The 17,489-nt window shown below is 32.7% G+C and overlaps 1 protein-coding gene across 4 annotated transcripts in view; it reads right to left on the bottom strand.

Moving 5' to 3' along the window:
* SNTG1 (syntrophin gamma 1) overlaps positions 1-17,489 on the bottom strand; it is a 617,538-nt gene that overhangs the window by 237,041 nt on the left and 363,008 nt on the right. For all 4 annotated transcript variants that reach the window (XM_066264652.1, XM_066264655.1, XM_066264653.1 and 1 more), the window contains one exon: positions 12,545-12,647. In XM_066264652.1, the coding sequence (XP_066120749.1) occupies positions 12,545-12,647 (103 nt within the window). The remainder of the gene's footprint in view (positions 1-12,544; positions 12,648-17,489) is intronic.

The following is a 17,489-nucleotide window of genomic DNA, read 5'->3' as shown; positions in this document are numbered from 1 at the left end:
TGGAGACTGCCGGTCTCCAGTTAACTCCCTGAGCGGAGTGCTCAGGTAAACATTTTGAAAAGTACCTTTGCATAGTTTGTGTCTTTGTAATTTAATTGCTGTATTCTGCACTGTTTCTGTGATATAATGTATCTCACTCCTCACACAAGGACCGCTGCAGAAGGTATCTGTCTCATAGATTGTAAGATGAGCAACCCTAAAGGTGTAGAATGTTGGGAAAACAGCTGTGTTAGGCTTGCTCACTTGTACTTTGCATGATTCAAGTGTGAGCATGTGGAAGAGCCACATGTGTGTTTTGCTTATATAAGGCTATGGGTACTATCCCTTGGCACAGATTGTTTGTCTGCCACTGCAAGGGGCCATTAGGTGGATCACTTGCCTACCAGTTTGAAGGGACATTTGTTGTTTATTCACTTGTTTCTGTAAGAAGAGATTTTTCCCTGCTTGTTTGCTTACCCACTATTGAGAGAATCTAATAAACATAAATAGTCCACTGCTTTCTAGCTCTGCAGTTTCTCTACCATCTGCCTGAATCCAATATGAACATGCTTGGCCTCAGCCACTGGTATTACACTCCACCAGAGGCTCTCTCAGTAATAAAGCCTAACAGATATTCAGCAGGTAGAGACAGCCCAAGGCCAGTCTCAGGGTGCCTTATGACTTGTGCTGACTTGTCCCTAGTAAAGGTGCTGGTATAAGCCTTCCTTGGTGCTTACCTTGGTCCTTCTCATGTGCACTTAAACCCTGAAGAGACTGCCATAAACTGTGGATTACCTATAGCTCCAGTTGGCTGCTGGCCAGTCACAGCCAATGTCTTATAGTGGTTTGCATCAAGTTCTTCCTTCCAAGAGGCCCAGAACCAACACACTTGGTGTCTACTTTCAGACAACATCACAGCAGGATCCAATTAATTACAAGTAGCATGTCCTAAATGAGAGCTTGTCAGGCACCAAACTCAGCAGAGGTGTATTGACTTTCTGTAGTCAGCACCTGTATAATCACTCACACACATTGGTTGAAGTAAAGCCTAACAGCCATCCAGACTGAGGGCTGAGCCCACACACAATGGTACTATAGTAATCAAAATCCAATTACAATATGAGGGCTCACATAACCCACGCAAAAGGCATACCTGGAGCATACAGCTCGAGTAATCAAGAAATCTACAACAATAGACCCAACAGAATATCCACTACACAAAGCCACCCAACAGTGACTGGGAATCATAGCAGATCTATTTAATTCATAGAAACAAACCAAAAGAAGCAGCCAAAATGGGGAGGAAAAAAAACAAGCCCTAAATGACCAAACAGGAAAAATGTCCAGAAAAAGAGCTAACTAAAACAGATACAAGCAATTTATAGATATAGAGTTTAGAGTGATGGTTTTATGGATGTTCAAAGAACAAATGAAAACTTCAACAAAGATAATAAGCATAAAGAAGAATAGAAACCATAAAAAGCAACCACTTAGAAATAAAGAATACAATATATGACCTCAAGAATACACTAGAGCCTGACCTGTGGTGGCGCAGTGGATAAAGCATCGACCTGGAAATGCTGAGGTCGCTGGTTTGAAACCCTGGGCTTGCCTGGTCAAGGCACATATGGGAGTTGATGCTTCCAGCTCCTCCCCCATCTCTCTCTCCTCTCTCTCTCTCTCTCTCTCTCTTTCTCTGTCTCTCTCTCTCCCTCTCTCTCTCCTCTCTAAAATGAATAAAAAATAAAAAATAAATACAACTAGAAGGAAAAAAATGTAAGCAGAGGATCAAATCAGTGATTTGGAAAACAATGTAGAAAAAAAAAACAAATCAGAAGAAAGAATAATAAAAAGTATTAAAAATAATGAAGGTACTTTCAGGCAGTGGTTTTCAATCTCTGGTTCACAGACTGATGCAAGTATGCCAAAAAATTTTTGCTGCCCCACAAAAGAGTTAACCACCATGATTCTGTTTAAATATTATAGAGTCTATAAACATTAGGTCTATAATCTTCATATAACTTCAGGGTAGTTAACTCTTCAGGGCTAGTCTACAAAATGTGGTTGAAAAACACTGAAACAACACGAAACATCACAACATCTGTATCTTAGGGATACCAGAAGAAGAAGAGACAAAATAAAAAATTGATAACCTATTTGAAGAAATAATAGCTAAAAATTTTCTTAACCTGGTGAAGAAAAAAGACACTTAAGTCCAAAAAACTCACAGAGTCCCAAAAATGAAGCCAAAGAGGCCCACACCAAGACACACCACAATTAATCATTAAAGACAAAGAGAAAAAATCTTAAAAGCAACAAAAGAAAAGCAGTTGGTTACTTAAAATGGTGCTGTCATAAGGTTGTCAGCTGATTTCTTAACAAAATATTTCAGGCAAAAAAGGATTGGCATGAAATATCCAAAATGATAAAAAATAAGAATCTAAAACCAAAACTACTTTACTCAGCAAAGCTATCCTTTAAAATTGAAGGAGGCCCTGGCTGGCTGTCTTAGTGGTAGAGCACCAGCCCAATGTGGATGCCCTGGGCTCAATTCCTAGTCAGGGCACACAGGAGAAGCACCCATCTTCTTCTCCATCCCTCCTTCCCCTCTGGCTTCTCTCTCTCTCTCTTTCTCTCTCTTCTCCTCCTGTAGCCATGACTTGATTGGAGCAAGTTGGCCTTGGGTGCTAAGGATAGCTCCATGGCCTCCACCTCAGGCACTAAGAAGAGCTTGGTTGCTGAGCAATGCTCCAGATAGGCAGAGCATCGCCCCTTGGTGGACTTGCCAAGGGGATCCAAATCAGAGTGCATTTGAGGGACTCTCTGTCTCCCCTCCTCTCACTAAATAAAAATAAATAAATTGGAGGTGAAATAAAGAGCTCTCTAGACCAAAAAATAAAAAAATTAAAATGCTAAAGATATTTGTTATAACCAAAATAGTAATTTTAAAGAAAGTTAAAGGGTCTGCTTTAAGAAGAATAAGAAGAAAAAGAAAATATATAAAAAAGGAACATAGTTAAAAAAATAAATTGGCAATAAATATGTACCTATCAATAACCACTTTAAATGGAACTGGATTAAATGCTTTCCAATTAAAAGACATAGGATAAGAAAGCAAAACTCATACATGTACTGACTTTAAGAGATCCATGTCAGAATGAAAGATACAAAATAAGAGATAAAATTTTTTATTGTAAATGGAAATAAAAAATGTCTGCAGTAGCAATATGTATATGTGACAAAACAGTTTTTAAAACAAATGCTATAATGGGAGATAAAGAAAGACACTACATAATAATAAAGGGAAAAATCCAACAAAAAATATAACCATTGTAATCAGTTGCACATACATTGTAGGAGCACCTAAATGTGTAAAGCAAAACTTGATGAGCATAAAAGAAGAGATTGAAAGACAGACAGTCACAGTAGGGGGAATTTAACACCACATTGACATCAATGGATAGATCTTCCAGACAGAAAATCAAAAAGGAAATGGTAGCTTTTAAATGACACATTAGATTAACTGAATTTAATTGATATCTTTATACCATTTCATCCCAAAGCAGCAGAATATACATTTCTTTCAGGTGCACATGGAACATTTTCTAGGATAAACCACGTTAAACACAAAATGCATCATTTCAAGCATATTCTCTGACCATAATTATGTGAAACTAGAAGTCAATCATAAGAATAAAACAGAAAAGCACTCAAAGACCTGAAGGCTAAACAAATGTTACCAAGCAATAAATGTGTTAACAGCCAGATGGAGGAATAAATAAAAATATACCTAAAACAAATTAAAATGAGAACACAAACATCAATATTTATGGGGCACAGTGAAAGCAGCCCTAAGAGGTAAATTTATAGCATTACGAGACTATGTCAAGTAACAAAAAATATCACAAATGAATAATCTAACCTTAAATTTAAAAGAGCTTGTAAAAAGAACAGCTGCCAGAGCCCAGAGTAGGAGAAATGAATAAAGGTAAGAGCAGAAATAAATATAATAGAGACTAAAAATACAATACAAAAATATCAATGAAAGCAACAGGTGGTTCTTTGAAAAAAGATAAAGTAGACTGACAAACCTTTAAACAAACTCATAAAAAAAGAATGAGATAGTATCCAAAAAAATAAAATAATCTATAAAAGAGGAAAAATAACAGACACCAGAGAAATATGAAGCACTGTTAAAAAATTACAATTATATGCAAAAAATTGGACAATCTGGATAAATGGATAAATTCCTGGAAAAATATTGTTTCCCAAAACTGAATCAGAAGGAATCAGTGAATCTAAGTCAGCAGATTACAGCCAGAGAAGTTAAACCAATAATCCAAAAATTTCCCCAAAACTAAACTTCTGAACCAGATGGCTTTGTAGGTGAATTTTTCAAACATTCAAAACAGAATTAACATTTATCCTTCTCAACCTATTCTAAAAATTTTAAGAAAAGAGAAGACACCTAAGCTCACTTTAGGAGACCAGCATTAACCTAATTCCAAAACAAGATAAAGATACTACAAAAAATAAATAAAAAAAGAAAGGAAGAAAGAAAGAGGAAAGAAAGAAAGCAAAGAAAATTATAGGCCAATATCCCTAATGAACACAAATGCTAAGATCCTCAACAAAATATTAGCAAACTAGATCCAGCAATACATTAATAAGGTCACACACAATGATTAAGTGGAATTTATTCTGGAGAAGTAAGGTTAGTAAAACTTTTGCAAATCAGCAAGCATGATACACCATATCAACAAAATAAAGAGTAAAAATGATATCACATCAAAATGTGCAGAAAAAGCATTTGTTAAAATTTAGCACTCATTTATGTTAAAAACTCTGAATAGTGGGAATATACCTCAATGTAATAAAGACTATAGTGATAAACCCAATATCAATATCATACTCAATGGGAAAAAATATAAGCATTTTCCTTAAGATTAGGAACAGAAAGCATTGTCTAATATAACCATTTTTATTTAATACAATACTGGAAGTCCTAGTGACAACAATCAGCTAGTGAAAGCAATTAATTCAATAGAAGAAGTAAAAAGCATTTAAATTGGAAAGTAAAAAATAAACTGTCATTATACTGTTTATAGAGAATCCTAAAGATTCAACAACAACAACAAAACAAAAACTACTAAAACTCATAAATGAACCTAGTAAAATAACAGGATACATAATAAATATCCAGAAATTAGTTGCATTTTTATACTAATAATGATCTATCACAAATGAAAACCAAGAAAACAATACCATTCACGATTGCTTCAAAATAATAAAATGCCTACGAATAAATTTAATAAAAAAATGTAAAAGACCTGTACTTGGAAAATTATAAAATGCTGAAGAAAAAATTTAAAAAGATACAAACAAGTGGAAACATATACTGTTTTCATGAATAGAAAATTAGCATTTTTTTTTTATTTCTCTGAAGCAAGAAGTGGGGAGGCAGAGAGATAGACTCCTGCATGCTCCTGACCAGGATCCACCTGGCAATAGCACCAGGAGGCAATGCTCTGCCCATCTGGGGTGTTGCTCTGTTGCAACCAGAGCCATTCTAGCGCCTGAGGTGGAGGCCATGGAGCCATTCCAAGCACCAAGCCAACTTTACTCCAATGAAGCCTTGGCTGCGGGAGGGGAAGAAAGAGAGAGAGAGAGAGAGAAAAGAGAGGGGGAATGGTGGAGAAGCAGATGGGCACTTCTTCTGTGTGCCCTGGCCAGGAATCAAACCTGGGACATCCACACACAGGGCTGATGCTCTACCACTGAGCCACTGGCTAGGACCAGAATTAGCATTATTAAAATGACTAAGTTACCCAAAGCAATATATAGATTCAATTTTATTCTTATCACAATACCAATGGTGTATTTTACAGAACTATAACAAATATTTCAAAAATGAATAGGAATTCACAAAAGTCCCTAAATAACCATAGTAATCTTGTGAAAGAAGAACAAAGCTGAAGGAATCACAATAACTATTATCAAACAATTCTACAAACCCATTGTATTTAAAACAGCAAGATACTGGCATAAAAACAGACATATGAATTAATGAAACAGAATATAATGTCCAGAAATAAATCCATGCCTCCATAGTCAATATTTGACAAAGAAGGCAAGAACTTACAGTGGGGTAAAGACAGTGTACTCAATAAGTGGTGTTGGAGAAATTGGAAAGATACATATAAAAAAAGGAAACTAGACCATCTTCTTACACCATACACAAGAATAAACTCAAAATATATTAAAGACTTAAATATTAGACATAAAACTATCAATATTCTAGAAGAAAACATAGTGAAATCTCAAACATTTCTCATAGCAGCATTTTTTCAGATCTATCTCCTTGGGCAAAGGGAATGAGAGAAAAGATAAACAAATGGGACTACATTAAACTAAAAAGTTTTTTTTTTGTTTGTTCTTTTTGTTTTGTTTTGTTTTTGTTTTTGTTTTGTTTTTACTGCAAAGGAAACCATCGACAAAATGAAGAGAAAACCCACCTAATGACAAATATATTTGCTAATACATCTAATAGAGATTAATATCTAAAATTTATAAAAAACATTACAACTCAGCACCAAAAAGACAAACAATCCAATTAAAAATAGGCAAAACACCAGAGTAGACACATTTCTAAAGAAGACACATAGATAGCCAATAGATGTATGGAAAGATGCTCAACACCATTAATCATCAGAAAACTGTAAATAAAACTACAATGAGATAATACCCCTCACCTGTCAGAATGTCCATAGTCAATAAATCAATATAAAACAAGTACTGGAAAGTCTGTGGAGAAAAGGGAACCCTCATAAACTGTTAGTGGGAATGAAGATTGCTGCAGCCACTATGAAAAGCAGTACGCAATTACCTCAAAAAATTAAAAACCAAAACTTTCCTTCAGCCCAGTAATCCCACTTTTGGAAATTTATTCTAAGAATTACCAAACAGTAATTAAAAAGATTACATGCACCCCTATGTTCATTACAGCACTATTTATAATAGCCAGGATCTGGTAAGAACCAAAGTGCCCAACAGTAACTGACTTTATAAAAAAAGCTGTGGTACATTTATATAGTGGAATACTATGAAGCCATAAAAAAGAAAATCTTATTTTATTGTGACAACATGGATTACCTGCAGATCATTATGCCAAGTGAAATAAGTCAGTTATAGAAAGACAAATACCATATGATTTCACTCATATATGGAATCTAATTAACAAAATAAACTAACAAGAAAAATAAAAACAGACTCATACATAGAGAGGATGACAGCTGCCCTGGAGAGTAAGTTGTTGAGTGAAGAAATAGAGTAAAAAAGGACAAAAACAAGCAAACAAATAGACAAACAAAAAAACATCATGGACATGGACAACAATGTGATGATTGCCATGACAAAGGGAGGTGGAAGAGCTTGTAGAGTCGATAAATGGTGATGAACAAAGACTTGACTTTGGGGATGAACACACAATAATGTGTACAGTGATGTGTTGTAAAATTGAGCAATTAAAACCTGTCTAATTATGTTAATTAGTGTCACCGCAATAAAATTTAACAATATAATATTGGTCTGAAATTTTATAGCCTATGTATTCTCTTAGAATTTTTATGGTTTTGATTCTAACATTTATGTTTCTAATCCATTTTGAATTTACTTTTGTGTATGGTGTAAAAAGATAATTAGGTTTTTTTTGCTTCTATACTTCCTATTTTCCTAACATCATTTATTGAATAGAATATCTTTATTCCATTGTATATTCTTCCCTTATTTTTTAAATATCAATTGACTATAAAGATATGGATTAATTTCTAGTCTCTATTCTGTGTCATTGATCTATATGTCTTTTTTTATGACAGTACAATGCTGTTTTAACTAATATGGCCTTGTATTATTGTTTTATATCAAATAGCATGATTCCTCCAACTTTGTTCTTTCTCAGGATTGCTGTGACTATTTGAGGACTTTTGTGGTTCCATATTATTTTTTGAAATATTTGTTCAAGTTCTGTGACATACACTGTTGGTGCCTTGATAGAAATTTTATTGAATCTACACAATGCTTTGGGTAATATAAATATTTTAATGATGCCAATTCTTTCTTTTCATTAACATGGTATATGCTTCTACTTATTTGTATATTCTTCTATTTCCTTTTTCAGTGTCATAATTTTCCAAGTACAGACCTTTTAAATTCTTGTTTAAATTTATTCTTAGGTATTTTATTCTTTCTGAAGCAATTGCAAATGGTACAGCTGTCTTGGTTTCCCTTTCTGATAGTTCATTATTGGTCTATAAAATTCAACTGAGCCCTGGCTCAATAACTTGGTTGATCTCAATCTGCATAGGTTGTAGAATTAATAAGCAGTCAGGGCACATACAGGAACAGATTAATAGATTAATCTCTCTCTCTCTCTCTCCCTTCTTTTCTCTCTAAAATAAAAAGATACATTTTTAAAAATGCAACTGATTTTCTGATATTTATTTCATATCCTGCTACTTTATACTAAATTAATTTATCAGTTCTAGTAGGGTTTTTTTGGTGGACTCTTAGGGTTTTCTATACACAGTATTGTGTCATCTGCAAATAATGTTAGTTTTACTTCTTTTCCAATTTGGATGCCTTTTATTTCTTCTTCTTGTCTGATTGTTGTGACTAGGACTTTCAATGTTATGTAGAATAAGAGTTGTGAAAGCAGACATCCATGTCTTGTTCTTTATTTTAAGAGAAATGCTTGTAGTTTTTCCCATTGAGTTTAATGTTGGCTAGGTTTGTTTTGTATAGTCATTATTAAGTTAAGGAATGTTTCCTCTATTCCTACTTTGCTGAGAATTTTTATAAAAAACAGGTGCTGGAATTTAACAAATTTTTTTTCTGAAATCTATTGATAGAATCATGTGATTTTAATTTTCATTTTCTATAGTATATCACATTTATTAATTTGTAGATATTCCACCAACCTTGTATTCCTGGATTAAATTCCACTTGATCACTGTGTATGATTTTTTTTATTGTATTAATGGATCTGGTTTGCTTATATTTTGTGAAGATTTTAACATTATGTTCATCCAAATTATTGGTTTATAATTTTCTTTCTTTGTAGCATCTTTATCTGGATTTGGAATTAGGATAATGTTGGTCTCATATTATGAACTTGGAGGTCTTTCTTCCTCTTGAATAATTTTTTGGTGGAATAGTTTGAGGAAGATAGGTGTTAATTTTTCTTTGAATATTTTGTAGAATTTATCTTTAAAGCCTCTATTAACTTTAATTTTTTTTTTGTACATCTCTTAGTTACAGAATAGAAGACAACTAGAATCTTCTTCTGAATTAGACTTTGGCTTAAAGAAATGTAGTGGCTGCTTTGACCTTCTATTCAGACCACTAAAACGTTCTTCATATAAACAATAGGCTATGACACATTCTTGTCATTTTTGTAGTTAGTGAAATAGTACTTTTATTTTTCTTCAAGAGCTTTTTCTTTGCATTCACAGTTTGGCTGTTTGGTACAGAAAGTCTAACTTTCAATGTACCTTGGATTTCAACATACCTTGCTCACTAAGGTTAGTCATTTCTAGCTTTTGATTTATTATAAATTTAGAGATGTTTGACTGTTCATTTTGCTTGAATACATATAGGTTATTGTAAGGTTATTGATTTGCCTAATATCAATATTTTGTGTCTCAGGGACTAGGGAGGTTTGAGGAGAGGAAAAGAAATAAGAAACAGCCAGTTAGGTAGAGTAGCAAGAACAATATCTATCAATTCACTTAGAATCATATGTGGGCACAGTTTGTGGTGCTCCAAAACAATTATAATAGTAACTACAAAAATCACTGACCACAAATTAATAAATATTATAATAAGAAAGTTTGAAATATTGTAAGAATTACCAGTATGTGACACAGAAACAGGAAGTGAAAAAATTCTGTTGGAGATATGTGTGAAAACTTGTTTTACACAGGATTACTATAAATCTTCAATGTAAAAAAATACAATATAGTTAAGGCTCAATAAAGTAAAGAACAAAAAAGTGAGTATGCCTCTATAATACTACATTAATCATCAGGGTGGTTTTATTGAAAGAATAGATACATAATTAAAGAAAATGAGAAAGTGATGCCTTGATTATTGATCCTTATTTTATATACACAAAAAGAACTTAATATAAGATGGATTATAAAAGCCAATGCTCTAAAGCTGCTAAAAAAATGTAGAAAAATATATTTATGACCTTGGGTTAGGCCGTTATTTTTTTTAGAAGATAAAGAAAAAAATATGCCACAAAAATGACATAAATCATAAATTATACTATCAAAGTTAAAAAGTGTAAACTTAGGATAATTTTAGGTAAAAAATATAGTTATTCACAAGTAGAATGAAAATATAACACATATAGCTAACAAAGGTTTGTTATATGAATATTATATTTTTAAAACTCCTGTACTGCAATAATATAAAAACATAACAATAGAAAGATGGGCAAAAAACTTGAGCAGACACATTACTAAACAAATGGCACAGGATAAGAAGCTAATCTTCTGATAAACGTAACTTCAAACTACAATAAGCCTAACCTTTGGTGGTGCAGTGGATAAAACATCATCTGGAATTGTGAGTTCTCCAGTTCAAAACCTTGGGCTTGCCTGATCAGGGTACATATGAGTTATGCTTCATGCTCCTTCCCCCTTTCTCTCTCCTTTCTATCTAAAATCAATAAAGAAAAAAAACTTTTTTTTTTTTTAAATAAAAGCTCTGGCCTGATGTGGTGGAGGACAATAGATAGAGTATTGTCCTGGGATGCAGAGGACCCAGGTTTCAAATTCCGAGGTGACTGGCTTGAGCACGGGCTCACCAGCTTGAGCACAGGGTCACTGGCTTGAGCATGGGATCATAGACATGACCTCATGGTCGCTGGCTTGAGCCCAAGGGTAGCTGGCTTGAAGCCTAAGATCCCGGGCTTGAAGCCCAAGGTCTCTGGCTTGAGCAAAGGGTTACTTGCTCTGCTGTATTCCCCCAGTCAAGGTACATATGAGAAAGCAATCAATGAACAACTAAGGTGTCACAACAAAGAATTGATGTTTCTGGTCTCTCTCCCTTCCTCTCTGTCTGTCCCTATCTGTATCTGTGACTTTCTCTGTCTCTGTCTGTCTGTCTCTCTCTCTCTCACTAAAAATAAATAAATAGAGGCCTGGAAGTATAGTTCAGTCCTGAAGCACAGAGGTTGCCGAGTTCAATCTCAGTCAGGAAACATACAGGAATGGATCAATGTTCCTCTCTCTCTCTCTCTCTCTCTCTCTCTTCCTCTCTCACTAAAAGCAATCAATAAATAAAAATTTTAAATTAGAAAATTTGAAAAAAACTACAATAAGATACCATTACACACTCAATATTATAGCTAAAATAGTCTTTGACCATCAACTATTGTAATAAATATAGAGCAACCAGAACTCTTATACACCGTACGAATAGAAAGTGAGAGGTTTTTAAATATCTGCATATTTAAAAAATATATTTGGTAATTTGTTAACAAGTTAATTACAAATTTCTTCTCTGACTCAGAAATTTTACTTCTAGATACTAATAATTGTGACATAAAATTGTAAGAGTTCCAATGCCTGTACAAGAGTGATAATAGCAGTTTAATTTACAAGAGCCACATACTGGAAATAACTGTTGTTTATAAACAGGAGATTGCATTGTCAAACTTTACTATATTCACATAATAGAAAATTACTCAGCAATATAGAAAAAAAAAAACTACTGAAATACATAACAAGTGATTGCATATAATAGAAGAAGAAGCCAGGCATAAAAGAGTAAATGCAGTATGATTCTGTTTTATAAGTTTTAAATATAATATAGGATGAGAAGTTTAAAAATCAATGGTTGTTTCTGGTAGTGATATTATTAACTGGGAAGAGGCACAGAAGAACCATTCTGTGATTTAAAGGATGTGGTATAGAACCATTCTAACTATTCACTACATGTTATTTATGCCTGAATTAAAAATATATTTTCTTCTATAATTTTAGCAAAAATATTAGAAAATATATTTTATTTCTTAGCATGCAAATAATAGAGATTTTAAACAAACTCTTATGAAAATCAATACATTTTTACGTAGATTAGTGCTCCTTTCAATCTCCATATTTTCATCTAGACAGCTTAAGTGTAAATGCTTGTTCAACAAGTTCAGTAGCCAAATAAGCATCTATCATTCTGTAGTTAAAAAAATGTTAATTAAATATTGTTAATAGTACTTAATAGAGACACACAATGTATATATTTCATATGATACTTATTTTTAAAATACAGCTTCTCCAATTAAAGATTGGAAATAACTGTAAGTGTAATGAATACATTCTACAATAAAAATAACACCTGTACTCTTTGCATAATGATTAATAGAATCATTTGTAACAAAAATATTTGTATCCACACAGAAATCTGAATTTTAAAAATGAATTTTTAATTAATATTAGGAAATAATATTTAAAAAGTAAATGCAATGATGTGAGCATTTTACCTATTCTTTATAAATGCTTACATGCACAATCTTCATTTAGTGGAAGTTTGAGGAAAGCAGGTGCTCTTTTTAAAAAAGATACTGTTAGGGTCACTTCTTCTCCAGCATTCCGAAGAACTTGAACCTAAAGTTAAAAATGAGAAAATAATACTATTATCAATATGTTAATAAAATTTTTATGATTGCAAAAACCTTTTAATGATTTGTTGTCTTTTCCACCTTTTATTTTTTTCCTAGTGGACCAAAATATTTTTTTGAAAGACAGAGGGAATAAATTATTTAACATTGCAGAAATACAGTCATCTATATTCTTCCTGTTTTTACCATTTTGTAATCCCCTGTTCACTCACAATATTATCATCTTCCATTCATATTTATTGAGATTTTATTGAGTTTATATTAGGGAAATATGATGAATCATAAAGTTTACAAATAATGTAGTGCTTAAACTATTTTTAATTCAATATATTTTGAGTTTATATTATACATGTTGAGATATACAAATAAATGACATTGCAGATGTTGTCAAGAGTGCTAATTTTTAAATAAAATTCCACAATTTACCCAAACCCTCTGCAAAAAAATAGGTATTATTTTTCTTTTATGCCCTTGCACATTTCACTTTTCTTTCTCTAAAATCTTAGAAAAGTAATGAAGACTATTATAATCAGTAACTCTCAACATTTTCTGAATCATGAAAATAATAGGTCTCAATTTCTAGCAGTTAAAATAATGTCAATTTCTCAGAAAATTATTCCAAGAGAAGTGCAAAGAATATTAAAGAAATACAAAAAGCTAAAAACTGATTTAAAGTAAGCATACCTGGAAAAGATACAAGTATATTTATTACTTTTAAAATCTCACATAAACTTACACAATTGAAAATAGTTAGTGAAATATCATTTATTAGACATGGGAACATAACTTGCTATAAAACATGTAGAAAAGATGCTCAACTTTAAGTTATTAAATAATTGGTTATCATAACAATTTCTGGTCACAACAAGATGACATAGATTAATTTTTTCTTTTTCCTCCCTAATAAGTACAATTATAAGCAATGGGGGAAAAGCAGGAGAAAACTAAAAAAGAACTCTGAAAGGTAGAATTAAAAAAAATTTATTAGGAACCCCAGGACAGGAGGAACAGGACAGAAGAAAGATGTTTCAAATGTTTCTGATAGAGGAATCATCTACCCACTGCTAAGTAAAACATCCATGTATCTAGCTAGTGGCACTATGGAGAGCTGTTTACTTCCTCAAACAGCACCAGCAGGGAACAGTAGAAACCCTAAGGACACAAGGTAAGTAAAAAAGTAGTAACAAAGAGCATCTAAGAATTATATTGGCAATGGCACCGCAGCCATAGAATTAAGGTAGTACATGTGTGCTCAAGAGAATAAATTTCTGTTAAAGACAAAAAATATTAAATAAAAAACATAGTTTTAAGATCAACAAAATGGCCCAGATTATAAAAAATAAAAATAAAGTAGCATATCACTCCAAAAACCATAAAAATGATAAATTTAATGACAAAAAAAACTAACACCAACTAGATAAATCACATGCTAATTATCTGACAAAGACTTTTTCTTAAATTTTACTTAGAAAGTTAAATTTAACAAGGTGACATTGATCAATAAGAGTACATAGGTTAAGGTAAACATTTCTATAGCATTTGAACTGTTGATTATGTTGTATACTCATCATTCAAAGTCAAATAATTTTCTATCATCACATATTTGTCCCTTTTTACTCCTCTCTCCTCTCCCCCACAATCCCCTCCCCCTGGCAACTACTTTACTTATATCTATGTCTATGAATCTCAGTTTTATATCCCACCTATATATCAAATCATACAGATCTTAGCTTTTTCTGATTTACGTATTTCACTTAGTATAATGTTTTCAAGATAATTCCAGGTTGTCATAAATGTCACTATGTCATCTTTTCTTATAGCTGAGTAATATTCCATTGTATATATGTATACCACATCTTCTTTATCTAATCCTCTACCAAAGGACACTTAGGTTGTTTCCATGTCTTTGCCACTGTGAATAATGCTGTGATTGATACACATGGTGGTGCATGTGTCTTTACGTACTAATGTTTTTGAGTTTCTTGGGCAGATACCCAGTAGAGAGATAGCTGGGTAATATGGTAGAAAATAATTAAAAAGAGAACTGACAAGGATTTTAAAACCACCTTAATAAAAATGTGTCAACAGAAACTACAAATTCTCTTGAACCACATAAAAAATTATAAAATTTTAACAAATAAATATAAATGACATAAAAACACCCAATGAAAATTATAGAATTAAAAGATACAATAATATAAATTAAAAAAACATGCTAGATTGGTTCAATAATAGAGTAAAAATACAGAGGACAAAATCAATAAACTTGAGGAGAGAATAATAAAATTAATTCTATCTTAACAACAAATACAATGCAGACATGCATGCATAAAAAGCAAAATATTTTATTATATTAATGATAAAAAGTGTTTAATATTAAATGTATATATAATCAATGTAATAGATGCAAAGAATTTGATAAAATTTATCTGATAAAAATTCAGAAACTGTATAACAAGAAGTATTTATATTATTAATTGTATATATAAGACATTTTAAATTATTGTTAATGATGAATTATTAAAACATTTCTCAGATCAAAAATAGGCAAAAATATTCACTATATTTTTTCTTAGTCTTTCTTCAAGTGTAACTTCAATAGAACAAAAAGTGTAAGAAAATTTATATTAATTAAAAGAAGTTAAACTGTCATTGTTTAGAGGTGACATTATTTGAACATAGAAAATCCTTAGAAAACTATAGGCATGATTACCTAAGACATTAACGAGTAAGTTAGTAGGCAAGTTTAGTAAGAAATCGAATAGATAGAAAGTTAATATGCAAAGATCAATTGTATTGATTTAATATTAATAAACAAATACAATATTGATATTAAATAAATGGAAGGATGTGCTATGTCATAGCCTTACACTAGACATAATATTGTGAGGATATCAATTATCTCTTACTTTTATATAGGTTTAAGAAACTCTACTATTTTTTTAAGTGAGAGGAGGGGAGATAGTGAGACAGACTCCAACATGTGACCTGACTGGGATCCACCCTGCAACATCATCTGGAGCCAATAATTGAGTACCCAGCTATTTTTAGCTCCTGATGCTAATGTGCTCAAAACAATGGAGACATCCTCAGTGCCCAGGGCCTATGTTCAAACCAATCAAGCCACTACCTGTGACAGGGGAATAGGGAGAGAAGGAGTTGATGGGTAGAGGAAACAGATGGTCATTTCTCCTGTGTGTCCTGACTGGGAATCGAACCCAGGATATCCATATGCTGGGCTGATGCTCTATCTACTGAACCACTGGCCAGGGCCACTACCTTTTTTTTTGACAGAGACAGAGAGAGCGTCAGACAGAAGGACAGATAGGGACAGACAGACAGGGAAAAAGAGAGATAAGAAGTATCAATTCTTCATTGCAGCTCCTTAGTTGTTCAGTGATTGCTTTCTCATATGTGCCTTGACTGGAGGGCTATAGCAAAGCTAGTGACCCTTTGCTCAAGTCAGCGACCTTTGGGCTCATGCCAGTGACTGTGGGGTCATGTCTATGATCCCATGCTCAAGCCAGCAACCCCTCGCTCAGGCTGGTGAGTCTCCACTCAAGCCAGATGAGCCCACATTCAAGCCAGTGACCTCAGGGTTTTGAACCTGGGTCCTCTGAGTCCCAGTCCAATGCTCTATCCAGTGCAACACTGCCTGGTCAGGCTTTAGTTTTTTTAATTTAATTATTGTCTTAATATGAACTTATAAACTTGGCTTATATTTTGTAGTTACATTTAATATTAATATTATTATCATTATTTAATTGTATTGGAAGCTTGTGACTCAGTGAAACACGTGGGACAGTAGAATGTAATAAATAAACACTCCTGTTTTATAGTAAGTATACAATACAACAGCAAATATCTGGAGTTAAATAATAAAAAAATAACATCAGTATTTTAAGTGTAAATATAAGAATAAATTAGAGCCTGACCAGGTGGTGGAACAATGGATAGAACGTCGGAGTGGGATGTAGATGACCCAGGTTCGAAACCAGAGGTTGCTGGCTTAGCGTAGGCTTGAGTGCGAGCTCACCAGCTTGAGCACAGGGTCGCAGGCTCGAACATGAAATCATAGACATGATCTCATGGTCATGACTTGAGCCTAAAGATTGCTGGCTTGAAGCCCAAGGTCACTGGCTTGAGCAAGGAATCATTCACTCTGCTGTATTCCCCTGGTCAAGCCATGTATGAGAAAGCAATCAATGAACAACTAAGGTGCCGCAACAAAGAATTGATAATTCTCATCTCTCCCTTCATGTTTCTCTGTCCCTATCTGTCCCTTTTTCTGTTTCTCTCTCTGTCTCTGTTGCACACACAAAAGAATAAATTAGACATACATAAGTTAAATGTGATTGCTTCAGAAACAGAAAATAGGTAACTACTTTGTATGCAAAAAAATTTGTACTTTAATCATGAAACTTCATTCAAGTATAATTGAGAACAATAAAAAACTTTAAAAAAAGTTTAAAACCTCACTCTGGAGAGATAATTTTGGTTTGTTTTCAATTAAAGATAAATTATAAGTATCATTTTGAGTAAAAACAATTTCAAATTCTTGATTGTTTTTAAATTAATGCAAGAATAGTCATCTTTTCAAATAACAGGATAGAAATAGTGTTTTTTTTTCAGTTTTTCTATTATGCTTTAAATGCATATTTCATCTACCTGATACTGCCTGATTTAAAAATATAACTTTTATGTCATGAATAATGATAAATGTCATCTTCATGCAAAATCAGAAATCTGTATCCATATATTCAGTGGTCTTTTTCATTTCCATTCACATTTTAAAATGCACATAAAATGCTGTGCATTATAACCAGAC

The sequence above is a fragment of the Saccopteryx bilineata genome, chromosome 3 (assembly GCF_036850765.1).
Source record: "Saccopteryx bilineata isolate mSacBil1 chromosome 3, mSacBil1_pri_phased_curated, whole genome shotgun sequence".
NCBI classification, from domain to species: domain Eukaryota; kingdom Metazoa; phylum Chordata; class Mammalia; order Chiroptera; family Emballonuridae; genus Saccopteryx; species Saccopteryx bilineata.
The sequence above is the reverse complement of the archived record's forward strand: the minus strand, read 5'-3'. Positions and strand labels throughout refer to the sequence as shown.